This window comes from Rhamphochromis longiceps, linkage group LG2 (genome assembly GCF_057381845.1).
Source record: "Rhamphochromis longiceps isolate RC_006_pf linkage group LG2, R_longiceps_female_GT1.1, whole genome shotgun sequence".
NCBI lineage: Eukaryota > Metazoa > Chordata > Actinopteri > Cichliformes > Cichlidae > Rhamphochromis > Rhamphochromis longiceps.
In genome coordinates this window covers 12379897-12395959 of record NC_140558.1, presented here as the reverse complement: position 1 = coordinate 12395959, position 16063 = coordinate 12379897, and the positions used below count along the sequence as shown (strand labels likewise).

The 16063-nt window shown below is 40.4% G+C and overlaps 1 protein-coding gene across 1 annotated transcript in view; it reads left to right on the top strand.

The window, feature by feature from the left end:
- Positions 1-16063, top strand: part of LOC146677036 (protocadherin-9-like) — a 164140-nt gene that overhangs the window by 44234 nt on the left and 103843 nt on the right. The window contains exon 2 of the mRNA XM_085417839.1: positions 3626-3845. Within this exon, the coding sequence (XP_085273965.1) occupies positions 3626-3845 (220 nt within the window). The remainder of the gene's footprint in view (positions 1-3625; positions 3846-16063) is intronic.

Here is a 16063-nt window from a genome sequence, read left to right as displayed (position 1 = left end):
TTTCATAGGAAGTCTTCCTTGTGGCAGTGTGAATAAGACTGAGAAGATGCAGAGAAACCAAAAATGGATATGGTGACATTTTTAGGTAGAATCTGGCTTTACAAATAGCAGACTCACTGAGCTCCACCATTTCAGGGATTATATTGGGGAAAAAAGACAGCCAGTGTGACTGTACAGATCTGCAGCGAGTCCGGTTATTACTGAGTATTTGAATGTGTTTACCTGGAGAGGAGCCCGTCGCCTGAAGCACCGGGGATCTGGGGCTTTTGATGCCTTGACAGCACACTGTGGCCACACAGTTTAAAGGACAGCTCCACCGCGGGTTGAGTTTTGAACATTTTCCATCATTCTGACATTAATTCAGCCGCTTTTACCTGCCTGCTGAACAATTACACACATTTTCAAATCCTTGTAGTGGAGCCACTCATACTATTTAGAATTCAAACAGCAGAGAAAGTGGCTGGTGAGCTAAAGTCTCTCAACTAAGACGGAAATTAAAAGTGCAATTGGCAGGATTAAGATGCAGTCTGATCGCCGCTTGGTTACTGGTTTGAAACTGGAAGGGAGGACAGTTTGTCAGTCTAAAGTAAGGCAGTGAACCTGTCAGCATCTGCAAGGGGGAAAAAAGCTGCTTAAAAAAGTAGAGATAAAGATTTAAAAAAAACTGTTTCTGCGTGATGAGCACGGATCTGCTGGTTTTACTGGTTCAGGGTCCTGATAGGGGCCAGTTGCCATGGTGACAGAGTATGTGCCAAGCCAGGGATGTTGCTTTTTATCAGCCTGGCTGGTCAGATGCGTGTGATTGAAATGTTTGACCGTGCATTGTGTGCCTTTTTGAATTAGGACAGTTTGTTTGGCAGCACTCGGTGTATTTGCACAATGTGTGTTTGTGTGTGAGCGGTGGCAAGCGTCCCCACAGCGCTATAGGGAGGCTAATTGTATTTTAATTACAAAACCATCAAACGCACAAGTCAGACAGTTACCTTCCACCCCCAGAAAACACACAGTAAATGGAGCAGTTAAGTGTGTGTTCAGCCCGCTGCTTTTATTAATACTGATGTCTCATTACAGACGCCAGTCAGTGGAAGGAAACTTGAGGACGCGCGAGTAGAAAATGCATAACAAAGCAAACGAAACCATTTATTTTATTTAGGTTTAATAATGTGCGGAATGAAACGTAACCCACATATTTTAAATAATCAGTCTTGTATACTTGCAGCCTATATTTTAATAAGCTCTTTGTAGCATCCTGATTCTTTCAGTATTTTATATTTCTTCAGAGGTTGACTCGGGTTTGTGCCCTGCTCCTGTACATCTCTCTATTCCATCTGCTTTTTCTGTAGATGACTCCAGGAACCGGTTTATTTGTTGCATTCACTGCACTGCCACCTTAACTGCAATGGCCAAAAAAGAACTGGACACATTTTCACCAAGCGTGAAAGCAGAGATGTTTGGGTTAATAGCAGTCGGTCTGTGAGAATCTCAAAGTTATTCACTGGAAAAGCACTTGTCTGAAATTGCTTCTGACTTTGGCTTTTGTGGAGAAATTATGTGAACGTAGCCTTTTAGCAACATCCACAGTCTAGGCCGAGTGTTGTGTGGTGGAAATACATTCGGTGATTTTATTGCACATTCTAGAAATTACTTGCTAGTTTGTTATTTCAATAATCAAAGCGAATTACTTTCTTTTGAATTGTTGTCAGAAAAAATAAACTGAGAACTTTGCCGCGGTGCAGACCAGCACATTTTTTCTTCTGGAGCAGCTAGAGCTGGGCGATAGAACGATAACGATATGTATCGCGATATAACTTTTACTCGATAGAGAAATTAAGCTATCGCGATAGACCTCGCCGCTCTTGTCCTCTTAAAAAATAAAATAAAAATAATAATAAAATAAAAAAAAGGTCAGCCAATCCAAACTAAGTAGCGCAGAGCCGAACCAATCACAGCCGCAGCGTCACGTCGCGTGACTTGTTACGTACAGCACAAGTGCCAAGCCGCATGTGTGTTTGTTTGGGAAGCAGCCAGCGGGTAATGGAGGAAATGAGTGTGCCGACTAGAAAAATCAACCGAGCGTGACCGAAGAGAAAACAGATGATGGTTCCAATGCCGGAGAGATTTTCGAACGGAAGAGCCATAGAAGTTCCGTAGTGTGAAGGTATTTCGGCTATTTCAAGTCTGACAAAAAATAGAGTAGCGTGCACTGTAAATTGTGCCGAAAGCAAGTCTGGAAATACAATAAACTGGTGCATGCGTCACACTGTGCGCCACGTTATTGTTTCGGTGAAATGAATTTCTACAATACTGTTACTGTTAATTCTACTCTCTGCAGTGTTTAAATGCTTACATATACACACAGTTACTGTCCCTCCACACATACGACTCGGTTCTGCTTCTATGCCGCAGCTTTGTTTACTTTTTCCCACCGAGGCTTCTAGACTTCTGATTGGCCAACATTTCTGCACGGTTAGGAATCTAGCGCCACCTGCTGCTTTGGCATGTTCATAGCAGCGTTTTCCTTCATTTCTCCCTTTATGTGTGGACGGGATTATTTTTTAAAACGAAAACGGAAAATCTCAGTTTTCAAAAATACCCGTGTACGTGTGGACGTAGCCTCAGTCTCTGACTGGAAGCGCTAATTCGTCATTCGGCTTTTGTCAGACTAAAGTAACTGTTAAAGCTGTTTGAAAAGCTAAGCTATACAACAAGGAGAGATTGAGAATTTCCTTGTAGTTCTCAGTTTATTTGATATTGACAAAAGTTAGTCAGTTTTGTCTGTTCTTCTGTAAAACAAACTAAGATTTATTTTTAGAATTAATATTTTGTTTCTAAGTGGAATTGACAATTTAGTCTGTTTCGTTTGTTCTATTTTGAAACTTAAACGCTTTAGCGGCTGCCTTTTGTGTAGTTTGCAATATTTGCCTTTATTTATCTGAAAAAGTCTCATGTTCCTTAACTACATCTACCCTGTTGAACTTATTATGGGAAATAAATATTTAAATAAAAACAAGCTGCTGATTATTTCACATTTTACTTGTGAGCAACGGCACATTTAAATCTTACAAATATAGTTATTTGGCTTATATCGTGATAGATATCGTTATCGCCTGAAATGAAAAAAACATATCGTGATATGAAAAAATCTCATATCGCCCAGCTCTAGGAGCAGCCTACAGCAGCACAGAACAGAAAAGACAGATATGAAAAAGTTCATATCTGTTAAAACCTTTATTGGCTACGGCTGCTGAATTTATGTGACGTTACTGAGTGCAATAAACTGGAAACACTTTAATCTCATCAATTGTTCTTTGTTAAAAGGCCGGTTTAGCTTAACGCTAAAGCATTTGCAGATAACATCGCTGAGAAGAGATGATTCAAAGATTTAAAATGTGATGAGATGAAAGTTGACAAGTGTGAGGTGCAGAATCAAAGTAGAACCTGAAGTGAGAATAGAGCAAATGACTGTTTTAAGGTTATTTTTACAGTCCAGCTTCTATTTGATGTCTCTAATCATTTAAGCTGCATCAGATCAAACGGATAAACAACACTAACTTGAAGTGATTCACCTTAAATGTTTCAGAAACGAAACTAACCCTGTCGCTTTCCCTATGTCATCCAATCACAGCTGCCCCACCGTCGAGTGACCTTCTCTACGGCCAATCAGGCGCAGGATCTGCAGGACGCATCCCAGCACAGCTATTACGACAGCGGCTTGGAGGAGTCGGAGACCCCCAGCTCCAAGTCATCATCGGGGCCGCGGATCGGGCCTCTGGCTCTGCCGGAGGACCACTACGAGCGGACCACACCTGACGGCAGCATTGGCGAGATGGAGCACCCGGAGAACGGTAAGACCAGGTGGAGTTTCCCCTCCCTCTACTCCTCTTTTCACCTCCTCCATCCATCCATCAACCCATAGGGAAGCAGAGGCACATTTGCACACACACACATATATATATATATATATATATATATATATATATACACACACACACACAGGCGCACGACTAAAAGCATATCAGCACCGCTGGGTTTCACACACATTATAACTGTTTTCATTACACACACCTCGCTTGCCCTGTATGTCAAAACGCGGCATGTCAGCAGGAATGTTAACGGCGAATATATTTAATCAAATTCCCACAATTCCCTGCGCTGCGCATACCTTCGTTAAAGAGGTGTGTGACCTCACAGCAGCACAACACAATCAATATGCAACATAATCAAGTCCCACGGCTTAACGAATTAACATCCCAATTATGTAAATCATACCGAGTCCAACCCTCTATCAGCTGCATTTATAGATCCGCAGAGGGAGGCTAACAGGGAATAGCTAACACAATATTCTGCACTCTGACTTCACTAGTTAGCATTTTGTCAACCTGTCATCATGTTAGCATGTTGATTTTTCTTTCTATATACATATATGTCGTCCCTTGTTTATCTTTTACAGAAAACCAGCTCTGAATATCTTCATAGTCCTCACAGGTTGTGAGTGTATCAGTCTGAGCCTGTTAGCTGTAGACTGTTTACTGAAGCTAACGATGTTAGCGTTCCTCCAGCTGAACACGATGTGCTGTAGTGTTTTTATCGTAACTTGTAAAGCACGATGAAATATTTAAAGTGATAAATAAGGGGATCATACTATTCTACATAATGGTAAGCATATTACATCATCACAAAATCAAATAACATCAGGTATGAAAAGTAACGCTGGATGGATTATGTTAACTTGTAATATGCTAACAGCTAAACGTAAACTTGGCACATTGTGACCCACATTATTACCACAGCATCACTGTGTTGACTGTAAGATTTGTACCTTTGACATAGAAACTCTAAACAGAGCTATAAAAATAACTTGATAATACTGACAGGTAGAAACAAACGAAGCAGCATTTATATGTTGTCTCAACTAAACTACTTCCACACTTACACTCATTATTTTTAGTGCACGAGTATGTTCCCATAACCGAGTGCAACTACATAGAGTGCTTTTTGTGACGGAGAACTCTGAACCATCAAAGCGCCACCAGAGTGTGAAGCACTTACCTAGCATGGTCACATCTTAGTTGTGTGGGAGACAGGGAGGGAGGATGTATCATCAACACCTGCTGTTATTCTACTGTTAGCTAGCTAAAAATTGCAGATTTAGCACCGTGCATGTGTTAAACTGTTGCTAAATTCAGTATTACAACTTCCAAGCGTTATAGAAATAGCAGCAGCTTTCACGTCAGTCACAGTCCTCCACAGCAAATTCAGGTAAGTGCATGACTTGACAGTAGTTGGTGTAATGTGTTGTAACTTTCAGGTCTGAAAAATGAAGGCAATTTCTGTGCCGTGGCCATCAGGGGATGGTATCTGTGTTTGCAAAAAGACTTCCAGTCCATAGACCAGTTTGAGGGGTGTATGAGTCCTCGGCCCTGACCTTATTAGATACTTTCTTGTCTTTACTTTTCCTCATTTCGGATCATATTTAATAAAACAATTAGTCCATTTAAAAACTTTGATAATTCCATGTCCCAGAATTGAGGATTACCCAAGCTATGCATGTTCAATATGGAACTCATGCTCATTGGCTTTATGCATAATCCAATGGGTGGGATCACAGTGGTCCATCCAAACATCAACTCTTGAAGCAGTTAGTTAAGGCGCTACCTTGATACTGATGACTGTAAACAGACTTGATGTGCCCTGTTAGCACTAAATGCTAAATAGTTCACAATATTAGCCTCTTTTAGCTTGTATTACCATGATGTTAGCACATTGACTCATCTCAGATTTATATATAAATCAAGTTTGTATGTGGGTACTAATATTTCTGTTCAAGGAAACCTGAGAGTTTTTCTTTTTCAAAATGTTCTAATTTATTTAATTATTTGACTTGTAAACCATCATAAATTCAAATGATGTATATTTTACGTGTACCAGTGATGTTAGCTTTAGCTGTAGCCGCTCATTATGGCAGTTGTGAAAAAATTCAGCACGACTTTCTGAACATACTGAATGAGTCTTTTATGCTTTAACTGTGTTATAATCCAGCAACAAGCAGTGGCATTGCTTATAACATGGCAGCTAGCCATAGTAGGCATTAAAAATCAACACAATTCTTAATCATTCCTCCTGCACCTATTAGAGCACCGCACTTCGCCGTGTTTGATACATGCCGAAGGACAAATTACCGGTCAGATGCAGGCCAAAGCGATAAATGGTGAGCAGAAAAAGTAAAGGAGGATGGAAAAAGTGACTTCATGTTTGGATGAGCTGATTCTGACTTCACCTGCAGGCTGGGGGTGATCATTCTCATTAGCTCTGTACAATACTGTATTTTGGGTGCAGCTACTTTAGTATGGCCATAAAACAAGTCAATTACATAAAATTATGCACATTTACTATCCACAGCCCTGTGTTTCTACTGTGTATTGGAAAAATCTCATTTAGGTTCAATAACATAAACCAATCCATGCATTAAAAAATAGAAAGATTCAAGGAAAAAAAACTTGTTTATCCATATGAAGTAAAAAAAATGCCAAAAGATTAAATAGAATAACAGCATTCTGAGGCTTTCCTGAGAAATGATTACACATCTTTGCTGCTGAGAATCTAATTCCCATCTGATTTTTGCTCCGTGCTTCAGTCCTATATTTCACTGAGATCATGATACACAGTAACTGTTGGTTTTTAGTGTTTAAAGCCCAGTTTCCCTCAGGTATAAATAAAGTGCTTCATTTTATAGACCCAAATTATTCATTAGTCACACATTTAAACACACCACCATCTTTTTTTTTAAACTTATGTCACCGTTCATTGTTCTGCTCGGGCTCTCAATGCCTCGTTAACACTTGTGCCAATTAAGCTAACTCAGGTGAAATGTTTGAAACTGGCAAGGAATAAAAAGCGGGGGGAGAGAGAGAGGAGGGGGGGGAGTGAGGTTCAGTTTAAATGCCATCCCCGTCTGCTTTTGTGAGGGCGAGAAGACCAACTCTGGCTCTTTCTCTCTCTCCACCCACAGGTCGTACATATACCATCTGTAAACACAATTATTCACAGCTGCTTGCACGCCCACAGGCTACTGCCACCCAGTGTGTGTGTGTGTGTGTGTGTGTGTGTGTGTGTGTGTGTGTGTGTGTGAGAGAGAGAGATAGCGATAGAGAGCAGGAGAGTGTGTAAGTGGCTCTGTATCTGCTCGTACACAGAGGAATGAGGTCAGGGCGATGTTGTGTGTGAGTTGCAGTGTGCGAGGGGATGATGGTGTTGTACAATCTTCCACTTTGATGGTCAAACATGTTTTAGCTGCAGGTATTTTCCTGAGGAAGTGTGTCTGAGTGTGTGCGCTGCTCTAGCAGAGAGGCCAACAGATTACAGAGGATTAACACACCACTACAGATACACTTTACTCTCGCTCTGTTTCTCTCAGCCCGATTCTAAAACTTCAGCCTCCGTTGCTACGATAAGCCGAGCTCCATACTGATCATTTATTTGAACAAAATCCTTCTTTTTTTCTTATCTTTCCATCTGTGAGTAGATCATCCCCTCGCTCGGCTTTGTCCAGCAAATCTCCGTTCAAAATTCCAGCGATTTTTGTCTGCGGGAATTAGCGCACCACAGATTCAAAACGCAGACTCTGTATATCATATGCAGCTGGACGTAATTAAGGTTCAACATTAAATAGATAATTAGGCAATAATTAGACCAACTGGCAGCACGTAGCACGTGTTTTCCAGATTATGTTTTTTAGGAAGTGACTGAGCATTGGTGCCGGGCCGTACACTTTGTTCTGTGTCCTTAGCAGGCTGTTTTGATGTGTCCTTCTGTTTTCCTGCAGACTCTATCGATCAGTCAGCTGTGTGGCTGATTGCTGATCTCAAGTGCTTCAGACAGATTGATGGAAAGCTGGAGGAAACGACTGTCTGCTCTCAAACATGTTTTCTTTTCAGCGTTTTGTATCATTTGATTACAGTTCTTTTACCCTTGTTAGTTAACTGTCTCTTGTGCTTATACAAATACATTGCTCTTATAGCAGATTACAGAAACATCAAACATATCCTCTGTCTATATGGAACTAGTTGAATTCAAACATGGATTCTGCATAGAAGCATCGCTCCACAGCACATAGTAAAGAGTGGCTCTTACATCATGCATGGCCACGATGGCTCTGAGGGATTGCAGCCTGTCCTTAATGCATCTTGGTTCCTTTTCCTCTTGTCTTTGTAGATGGATTATCCACATATAGTAATATAATCTGGACTTAATCCGCATATAAACTGGATACTCATGACATATGACACTGTTCATCCAGGACTGGGCTCACAGTAGACCATCTGTTCCCTGTGAGCTGTGGTCATTCTGCACCAGAGTGTTAACCTCTAACATCCCAGAAGTCACCGGTGACACATCATGTTCAAGTATGTCTTTGATAAAGCACAGTAAACATGGGTCAGTAACAGTTCACTGAACTTGGGAGGCAGAGCCTTCAGCCTCTTCTGTGGAACCAGCTCCCAGTTTGGATTTGGGAAACAGACACAATCTCTGCTTTTAAGATTAGGCTTTAAACTTTCCTTTTTGATAAAGCATATAGTTAGGGCTGGACCAGGTGACCCTCAATCTGCAGTAGCTTTACTCTGATTACCATGATGTACCTTCACTCACCTTTTTAACTGTATTTGTTTATTCACATTTAATTATTAGTTATTATTAATCTCTGGCTGTATTTGACATAAACGTCTTCCTTCTCTCTCCCCAACCGGTTACGACAGATGGCTGCTCCTCCCTGAGCCTGGTTCTGCTGGAGGTTTCTTCCTGTTAAAAGGGGGGTTTTCCTTCCCACTGTTGCCAAATGCTTGCTCATAGGGTGTTGTTTGGGTTTCCTCTGTATTATTTTAGGGTCTTTACCTTGCAGTATAAATCACCATGAGGCAACAGTTGCTTTATACACGCTCAGTACGTTTCACTGTTTTTATCTGCATTTTTTTCCATTTGTCATCAAATTGGAAAAAGAAAAAACATCTATCTCTTGGTTTCTCTGCTTATCTGATTTAAAACACATACAGAGCTCTTTTTTTAATGTAGTTGAATTACTTTAAACATCATTGATTTTTCTCGATGAGCATGTAAATGGCAATTGAAAAAAAGTAAAAAAAAAAAACCCCAAAAGCACCAAGAGGCAAACTTGACAGAATACTGCCTGAAGTCTTTTAAAAGCGTTGCAGGACAATGATAAAAATAATTTTAGACTCGTTATCACCACAAGCAATAAGTAAGCAAGTACCTCATCCTATCACACTTGCCCTGCCTCTTGCCTGCTGTGACCAAACGGCCCCACAGACAACACAAACATGCTTTCAAACAGACTGTGGTTTGTTCTGCAGAGCTGAGAGCAGAAACACCGCCCGATGTGGTGAGATCTCAATCATTTCAGTCCTCCTCTTCCTCTTTAATCCCGCTCTCCATCCTGTAAATGGTCAGATAATGGACGTTAATTCCATCAGGCCGTCTTTGCTCTGCTAATGCACCCACTTCCTATGTGTGATGGATGAATGGAAAGAGGAGAAAAAGCAAACTGAGTGAACAGCAGAGGGGAAGGGAAGAGGGTGCAGTTTGTGGGATTTGAATGGATGTGTGTGTTTGTGGTGAGAAGTGGAGAGCGAGAGAGAGAGCGGAGGTAAGAGATAAAAAGGTGGAGATAAAGGAAAGAAAGGCATTAAAAAAAAGCTGAGAAGAAAAGTACAAAGTGAGAGCGAGACGGAGAGAGAGAGGAATCTGCTGCCTGACACTGATATTGCCAGATAAAAAGTGATTTATGAAGTGTGTGTGTGGTGCATTCATCTCTCTAGATGAAACCACATGCAAACATTCTGTATTTGGGTACACACACACACACACACACACACACACACACACACACACACACACACACACACACTCTCTCGCTCTCTTTCTCTCTCTCAACCTCTTTAGCTGCTGATTGCATCAGTCTGAGAGCTGTAGTAATCGCTGCACAACACACACTCACACACGAGAGAGAGAGCGAATGTTAGCGAGGTTTTCTATCTTGGCTCTTAATCAGCCACCAGTTTGATTTCCAGATAAAACAGTGAAAACACAGAAAATGTTCAGTATGCAGGGTGACTTCAGCTGCTCCGCTCCACTTCTGTTAACACACGTGTTATGCGTTAGATCAGTCTGAGCTCACGGGGAGAGATCATTTCTATACAAATATGGGAATCTCTTCATGGGATGTGGGCACAAAGCACCGACACGCGGTGTGCACCAGCGTGTTTAGCAGAGTTAAACATGCCAAAGTCAGACTTCTGCTCAAGCTTCGTTTATTATTTCAATTCCAGTAATATATGCAAACCTGAACAGATTGGTGAGTAATCTGCAGAAGTGTTTGCAAACTGTTGCTGTGTCGTCTTCCATTTTTTGTGAGTGAACACACACAGAAATGACTTAAAACCAGATAATAAAAGTCAGATCTTGACGTTTGGCTGTTTGCAACTGTTAACTGGTTGCAGAGTGCATCTTAGATCAGATGACACTTTAAAGTCACTCTGATAAAAGGGTAAAAAGGACAACACAGTCTTGTAAACCTCTGTGGACGATTTGTGCATCTTACACCAAATCCAACTTTGATAAACCTAAACTGTGTGCTCCTGCAGCGCTGATACTGTAAGTAAATAAGCGTTTTTAAATGTGAGAAAAACAAGTGATGATTTAGTTTGGCATTGACATTAAGTGCTTTACCGTAAATGATAAAACAGACAGAAGAAATTGGAAAACTAATTAGCAAAACACCGAATGCAGAATAAATGAAAATGCAAAGACCGAGTCCTCACAGCGTTACACAACATACAGTATTTGCTGTCAGCATTGGTGTAGCACTGCTTACTAGTCTGTACTTTATTATTTATTTATGAAGCATGTTTTGCAAACAGCGTTTACACCTTTGAAAGTCTTAACAAATCTTTAATGTGAACAAAAAACGCTGATATTACCTGTCAGTTTTAGTTTTGCGTATTCTTCTGTGTACTGAATGGATTTAATGGATTTTCATTCTAAAACAGCTTTAAAAGCAATCACAGAGTGACTAAATGTGATTTGGCAAAAAGAAGAAAGGGGAAAAAAAAGATTCAAGAAAAGTATACTTAATGTAAAATTGATAAAATATTTTGATTTAAAGAAATGGAGGTGAGTAGAAGAGTTCATGTGTTCGCCTTAGTGAAGCTTATCGCCTCCATTTGTCTCCCCCTCCCTCCTCCTGCCCTCCTACAAGAGGCCTCTGCTCTCAGGGATCTTCATTCCCTTCTTTTCTACCCACCACCTCCTCCTCCTCCTCATTCTTCCTCCTCCATCATCTCTCCAGTGGGTAATGATGAGGGGGCCAACAGTCCTCCACAAGTCTGTCAGAAACTCCCAGGACAGAACAGTAGTCTCTGGAAATGCACATTATTTTTAGTTTCTTCTCAAACTTGTGAAGTCTTTATGTCCAAAGGTCCAGAGATTTGCATCAGTACTCAGTGTTCAGCAGCAAAAATAAACTCTTCAGTTTAAGCTCTTTGTGAATATAAAAACGGGGAACTAGGATCACTATTTTGAAACTGACTGTAGGATTAAAGTAAAAGTAAAAAATTATACCGTAAAGAAAATTGCCACAATTAAAAAAAACAAGTACATAAAGTTTAAGAGACCGTTCTACAGGTTTCTTGGAGGTTTGGGTGGGTTTCTTGAGGAGGTGGCAGGATGTTTTGATTAAGGCTCAGAGGTTGAGGGGCTGGAGGGATCATGGTGACTCCATGTTAAAGTTTTAGATTCAAGTGCTCACTAGAGGCGTTTTAGGAGTCATTTAGGATGTCCATGACCCATTAAAGAGGCTTCAAGGTTCAGTCATTGGACTTCTTGGATCACTCGGGAGTTTCTAAGGGTCACTGAGGTGCCATGAGCTGTGTCCTGTTCCTGTTAAACAGTGCTCTCTACTCTCTGTTCTCGTAATGTTGGAAACTCTGGAATTTCCCTTGACAGAAGCACTATAATCCCAGTACCCTTTAACATCATCCTCTGAGAGGTTTACATTTCACCCATAACAGGAGAGAAAGTGATGTAAGTCCCTTCTGCATATCACAAAACCCTGTAAAATACCAAAAAAGGGTACCATTGTTAAATATAGTCCAATGAAATGTTGTATCTAACTTTTCAACCAATGTGAAATTATTAATTCCCAAGCTGTGCAGGGATATTTTTAAAGAGATGAATGTTATCCTGATTATTTACATAATAATAAACTAGAAAATATCCATCATACATGCATTCGTGCTGCATTCATTTAGACTTAAAAATGGCTATTGAAGACATAAACTAATCAGGAACTATCAGCAGTACGGCCTTTTTGTGATAGTTTTATATACAAGCCGATGTATTGTTTTAATGACAGCATTGGTCCCCTGCTGGCCATGAAACAGAGTGCAGGATGCAAAATTGCACTGGCTGCACTTTTCAGTCATGGAAGCTGTGTCCATATAGAGTGCATCCATACTGTTAAATAGAGGTTTTAGGACGTAAGTCATTGAATCATGGAGGATGTTCCAGAACTCGTGTTCTGAGGTTTTATGGTGCTGTGGTGGGAGGCTTGTTTAGGGTTTAAGACATTAAGAATTCATTAAGATGGCTCGGTGGATTAGTGGGGAGGCTACGACAATCCTTCAGGAAGGGGAAAAAAGTTTTTACACAGATCATTGTGTATTTGTAGTGTCGGCGTACGCAACGGCAGCTCATTTACTGTTTTAGCAACTGCTTACTTTGCAAAAAACCCACTTACTGGCTAATCATAGAGATGCTGTTGTATCCACAAACACACAACTTTACTTTCTCTACATGTGCACACTCATTAAAGCATATAGTGTTACAGCACTCCATACTGAGGAAAGAGACTGCACGTTCAAAGCCTTTCTGCGATGAACACCACGCGCACATGTACAGAGCACATATGCACAGCACACGTGCACACACACACGTGCACATGCACACACAGGCAGATCCAGAGGAGTACATAATGATGTAAGCAGCGGTCCATAGTTTAGAAGTGGGACACTCACTGATGAAACCATGGTCCTGAGGAGGTGTGTGTATTCATGTAGCTTCTTGAGTGCATATCCGTGTGCGTGTGTGTGTTTGTCGGTTTCTAAATGTGTGCGTGTTTGTGTGTGTATATATCTGCTCTTCATTAGCCGGTAGATAAAAGGAGTGTGTGGAGCGATAGAAGAGGTGATCCCTCCCTGTGGAACTATACCTCCCATTCTGTTTCTTGTTTGTATCGCAGAGTGTGTTTTGTGTGTGTGTGTGCGTGTGTGTGTGTGTTTGTGATGCGATGTCAAGAAGCTTTATAGTAACAGGCAGCATTCGTTGGATGCCCTCTCTTGTCCCCAGGGAGGGAGTAAGGGAGGGAGAGGGGGGTGCGGATTTATTTTTCCAGGTCTGTTGTTTATTTGAGCTTATCTGGGGTGGCCGCTGTACACTACACAAGAAGGTGTGTGTTTATGTGTGTGTGTGTTTCTGAGTGTGTGTTTGTGTTTGGCAGTAGCTGTAAATCGGAGCTGGGCCAGCATTCGACTGATGTACAACAGCAAGGATGCTGAAAGCTGCAGCACACGCACACTGTGTCCATGATTGGATTATTTTGCCGGTGTTGTAGTGAGATATAGATACTGCCTCTTTGTGCGTATGTGCTCCCACCATGTTGACTGAACCAGTACTTTTGTGCCAAATTTGGAACCGCCAGACCTCTTTGTATAGATTTCAGGGGTCGTTGGGAAGTTTTAGGGTTACTTAAAAAGGTTCCAGCTGTGGTTTAAGATGTTTGAGAAGTAACTAAAAAGGTTTTGGTCGTCACTGAAAACACAGCACGAGTTTTAGGCATCATTTTAAAGATTTTAGGGGTCTTTGTGATTTATTTTGGGAGGGGGGTGTAAAGGTTTAGGTCACTGAGAGAATTATAAATCTGGCCTTAATGCTAAAGTATGAAGAATGTTTTAGAGACTTAAAATAGCAGTTTGTGGGGGAAAAATGTTCCTGATATAATTTACGCTGTCAGTAGGAGTTGCTTAAAGGTTGCAGGGCTCATGTGTGTATTAAAATCCTTCAGAGGAGCTTCAGTGAATCACTCAAATGTCTCAGTGTTAACTCAAAATGTAATAAAAAGTCCCAAAGTGTCACAGGTACATTTATCAATAATAAAAAAGTTATTGCTGAAGTGCTTTTAAGGGTCAACGTTACAGATGTGCACATAGTTGCATAGAGGTTCTATAGTCCTGATTTCAACTGTTTTCATAGGAGAAGCAAAGCTCAACAACAACTACATACCTGAGGTCACAGAGAATATCGGCTTTGTGCTGAAGTCTCAGTGACCTTCCAGATATTTCATATATGAATACTAAAGATTGCTGGAAGAGCGGGTTCTGAAAGTCAGCCAGACGCAACTGAAATCTGTCTCTTAAAGTTGTTAAAGGCACTAGAGAGGTCTGACTTATTGTGAATTACAGTTAGCAGAGATGTAAAGCATTTGCTGCTACTTTTAGGGTGATTTAGGTGGTTTTCTATGAAAGAGTTCTTAGTTTGTGTTGTGGTGTGGTTACACAGGTGTAATTTAAACCTTCTTGGAGTTTCAGACGGCACATAAGCTTTTAGGAAGTACAGATCCATGGCAGTTTTAGGTATGCACAGTAAATGAGGCAGACTTTTAAAGGTTACTCATAAGGAACTTGAGATCCTTCAAAAGGTTCCAGGTGTCACTGAGGATGGTTGTTAAGACTGACTTAAGTAGACCCAGTGGATTTACAGTATCTTTTAGGAAGAAGGAGAGAATATTGTTAACAATATCATGGCTGTCACGCCAACGTGCTTCCCTAGGAAGACTTTAAATCAGCACGGTAACATTATTAGCATGCAAATGGAAGAAACAAACATTATATTCAACACTTAGTCTTAGCACATGCAGTTCATAACTACATTAATAACACAGTTATAATGTTTAGGGTCATCTATGGAAGTAGATGACTTTACAGATCTACTGGAAGTAACTTTTCTTAACTACATACAATGCAACTTTTGTTGTATTGCAGGTAGTTAAAGGTTCTGGGGTTAACAGTAACAACTACAGGGTAATTCAGAGTATATTACCAGGTCCTAACTAGATGTTACTGGGACTGGTTTCTGGGACATTGTGGGCATTACCAGTATGACCGAAAGTTCATGTAAGACATAGAGAAGATTAGAGGATTTCAGCAAGTTTCAAATACTTCTAAAGAAGAAGAAGAAGTTACTTGATGACTTATTTAATCAAAGTCAAAACGGTACACAAACACATACATGCATGTCTTGTGTGTGTGTTTGATATCTGTGCATAATCAGTGTTGATATTGCAACAGAACAAGCACCACTTTGTTTTCTTTAACATTTTTCTGTCAGGTTTATACATTTATGGGCACACAATAACTCTGTGCTTATCTCCCAGATAACAGTGAATAGGGAGCCTTGAATGAACAATAGGCTTCTGTCTTCTGAAGGTGAACTGTTCACATTTTTCTTAAGTGTCTCTACCTCAGTTATTGGTTTATTTGATGACATGTAACCTTTAACAAATAGTAGCTTTAGAAGCCACGTGTACTGCTATAATCATGAATATTCAGCACAGTGAACTGCTCTGTATTCTCTTCAGAGTTTGAGTGTCTTCGCTCTTAAACTGCAGCTTGAATAAACTGTCAAACTGTCCTTTCTGTCAGCCCGAGTTTTCTTTATTGGCGTGAAATATAAAAGCACCTGAAATATGAAAGCCCTTCCTGCAGAGGAAAAAAAAAACAAAAAATGGAGAAATGAATACAGTTTTCAGGTGTTCAATAATGAATCATTAGAGTTTTCTGTCTTCTAGCAATGTTTCTAATTACAAATTGTTGAGTTTTATTATATTTCAATGTCCGTTATTAGTTCTGTTTTTGTAGATTAGGTCATATGTAGTCCAGGTTGTTCTGACAGGCAAAAGTTTTAAGAAAAAACTGCCATAATATTAAACAATATTTGA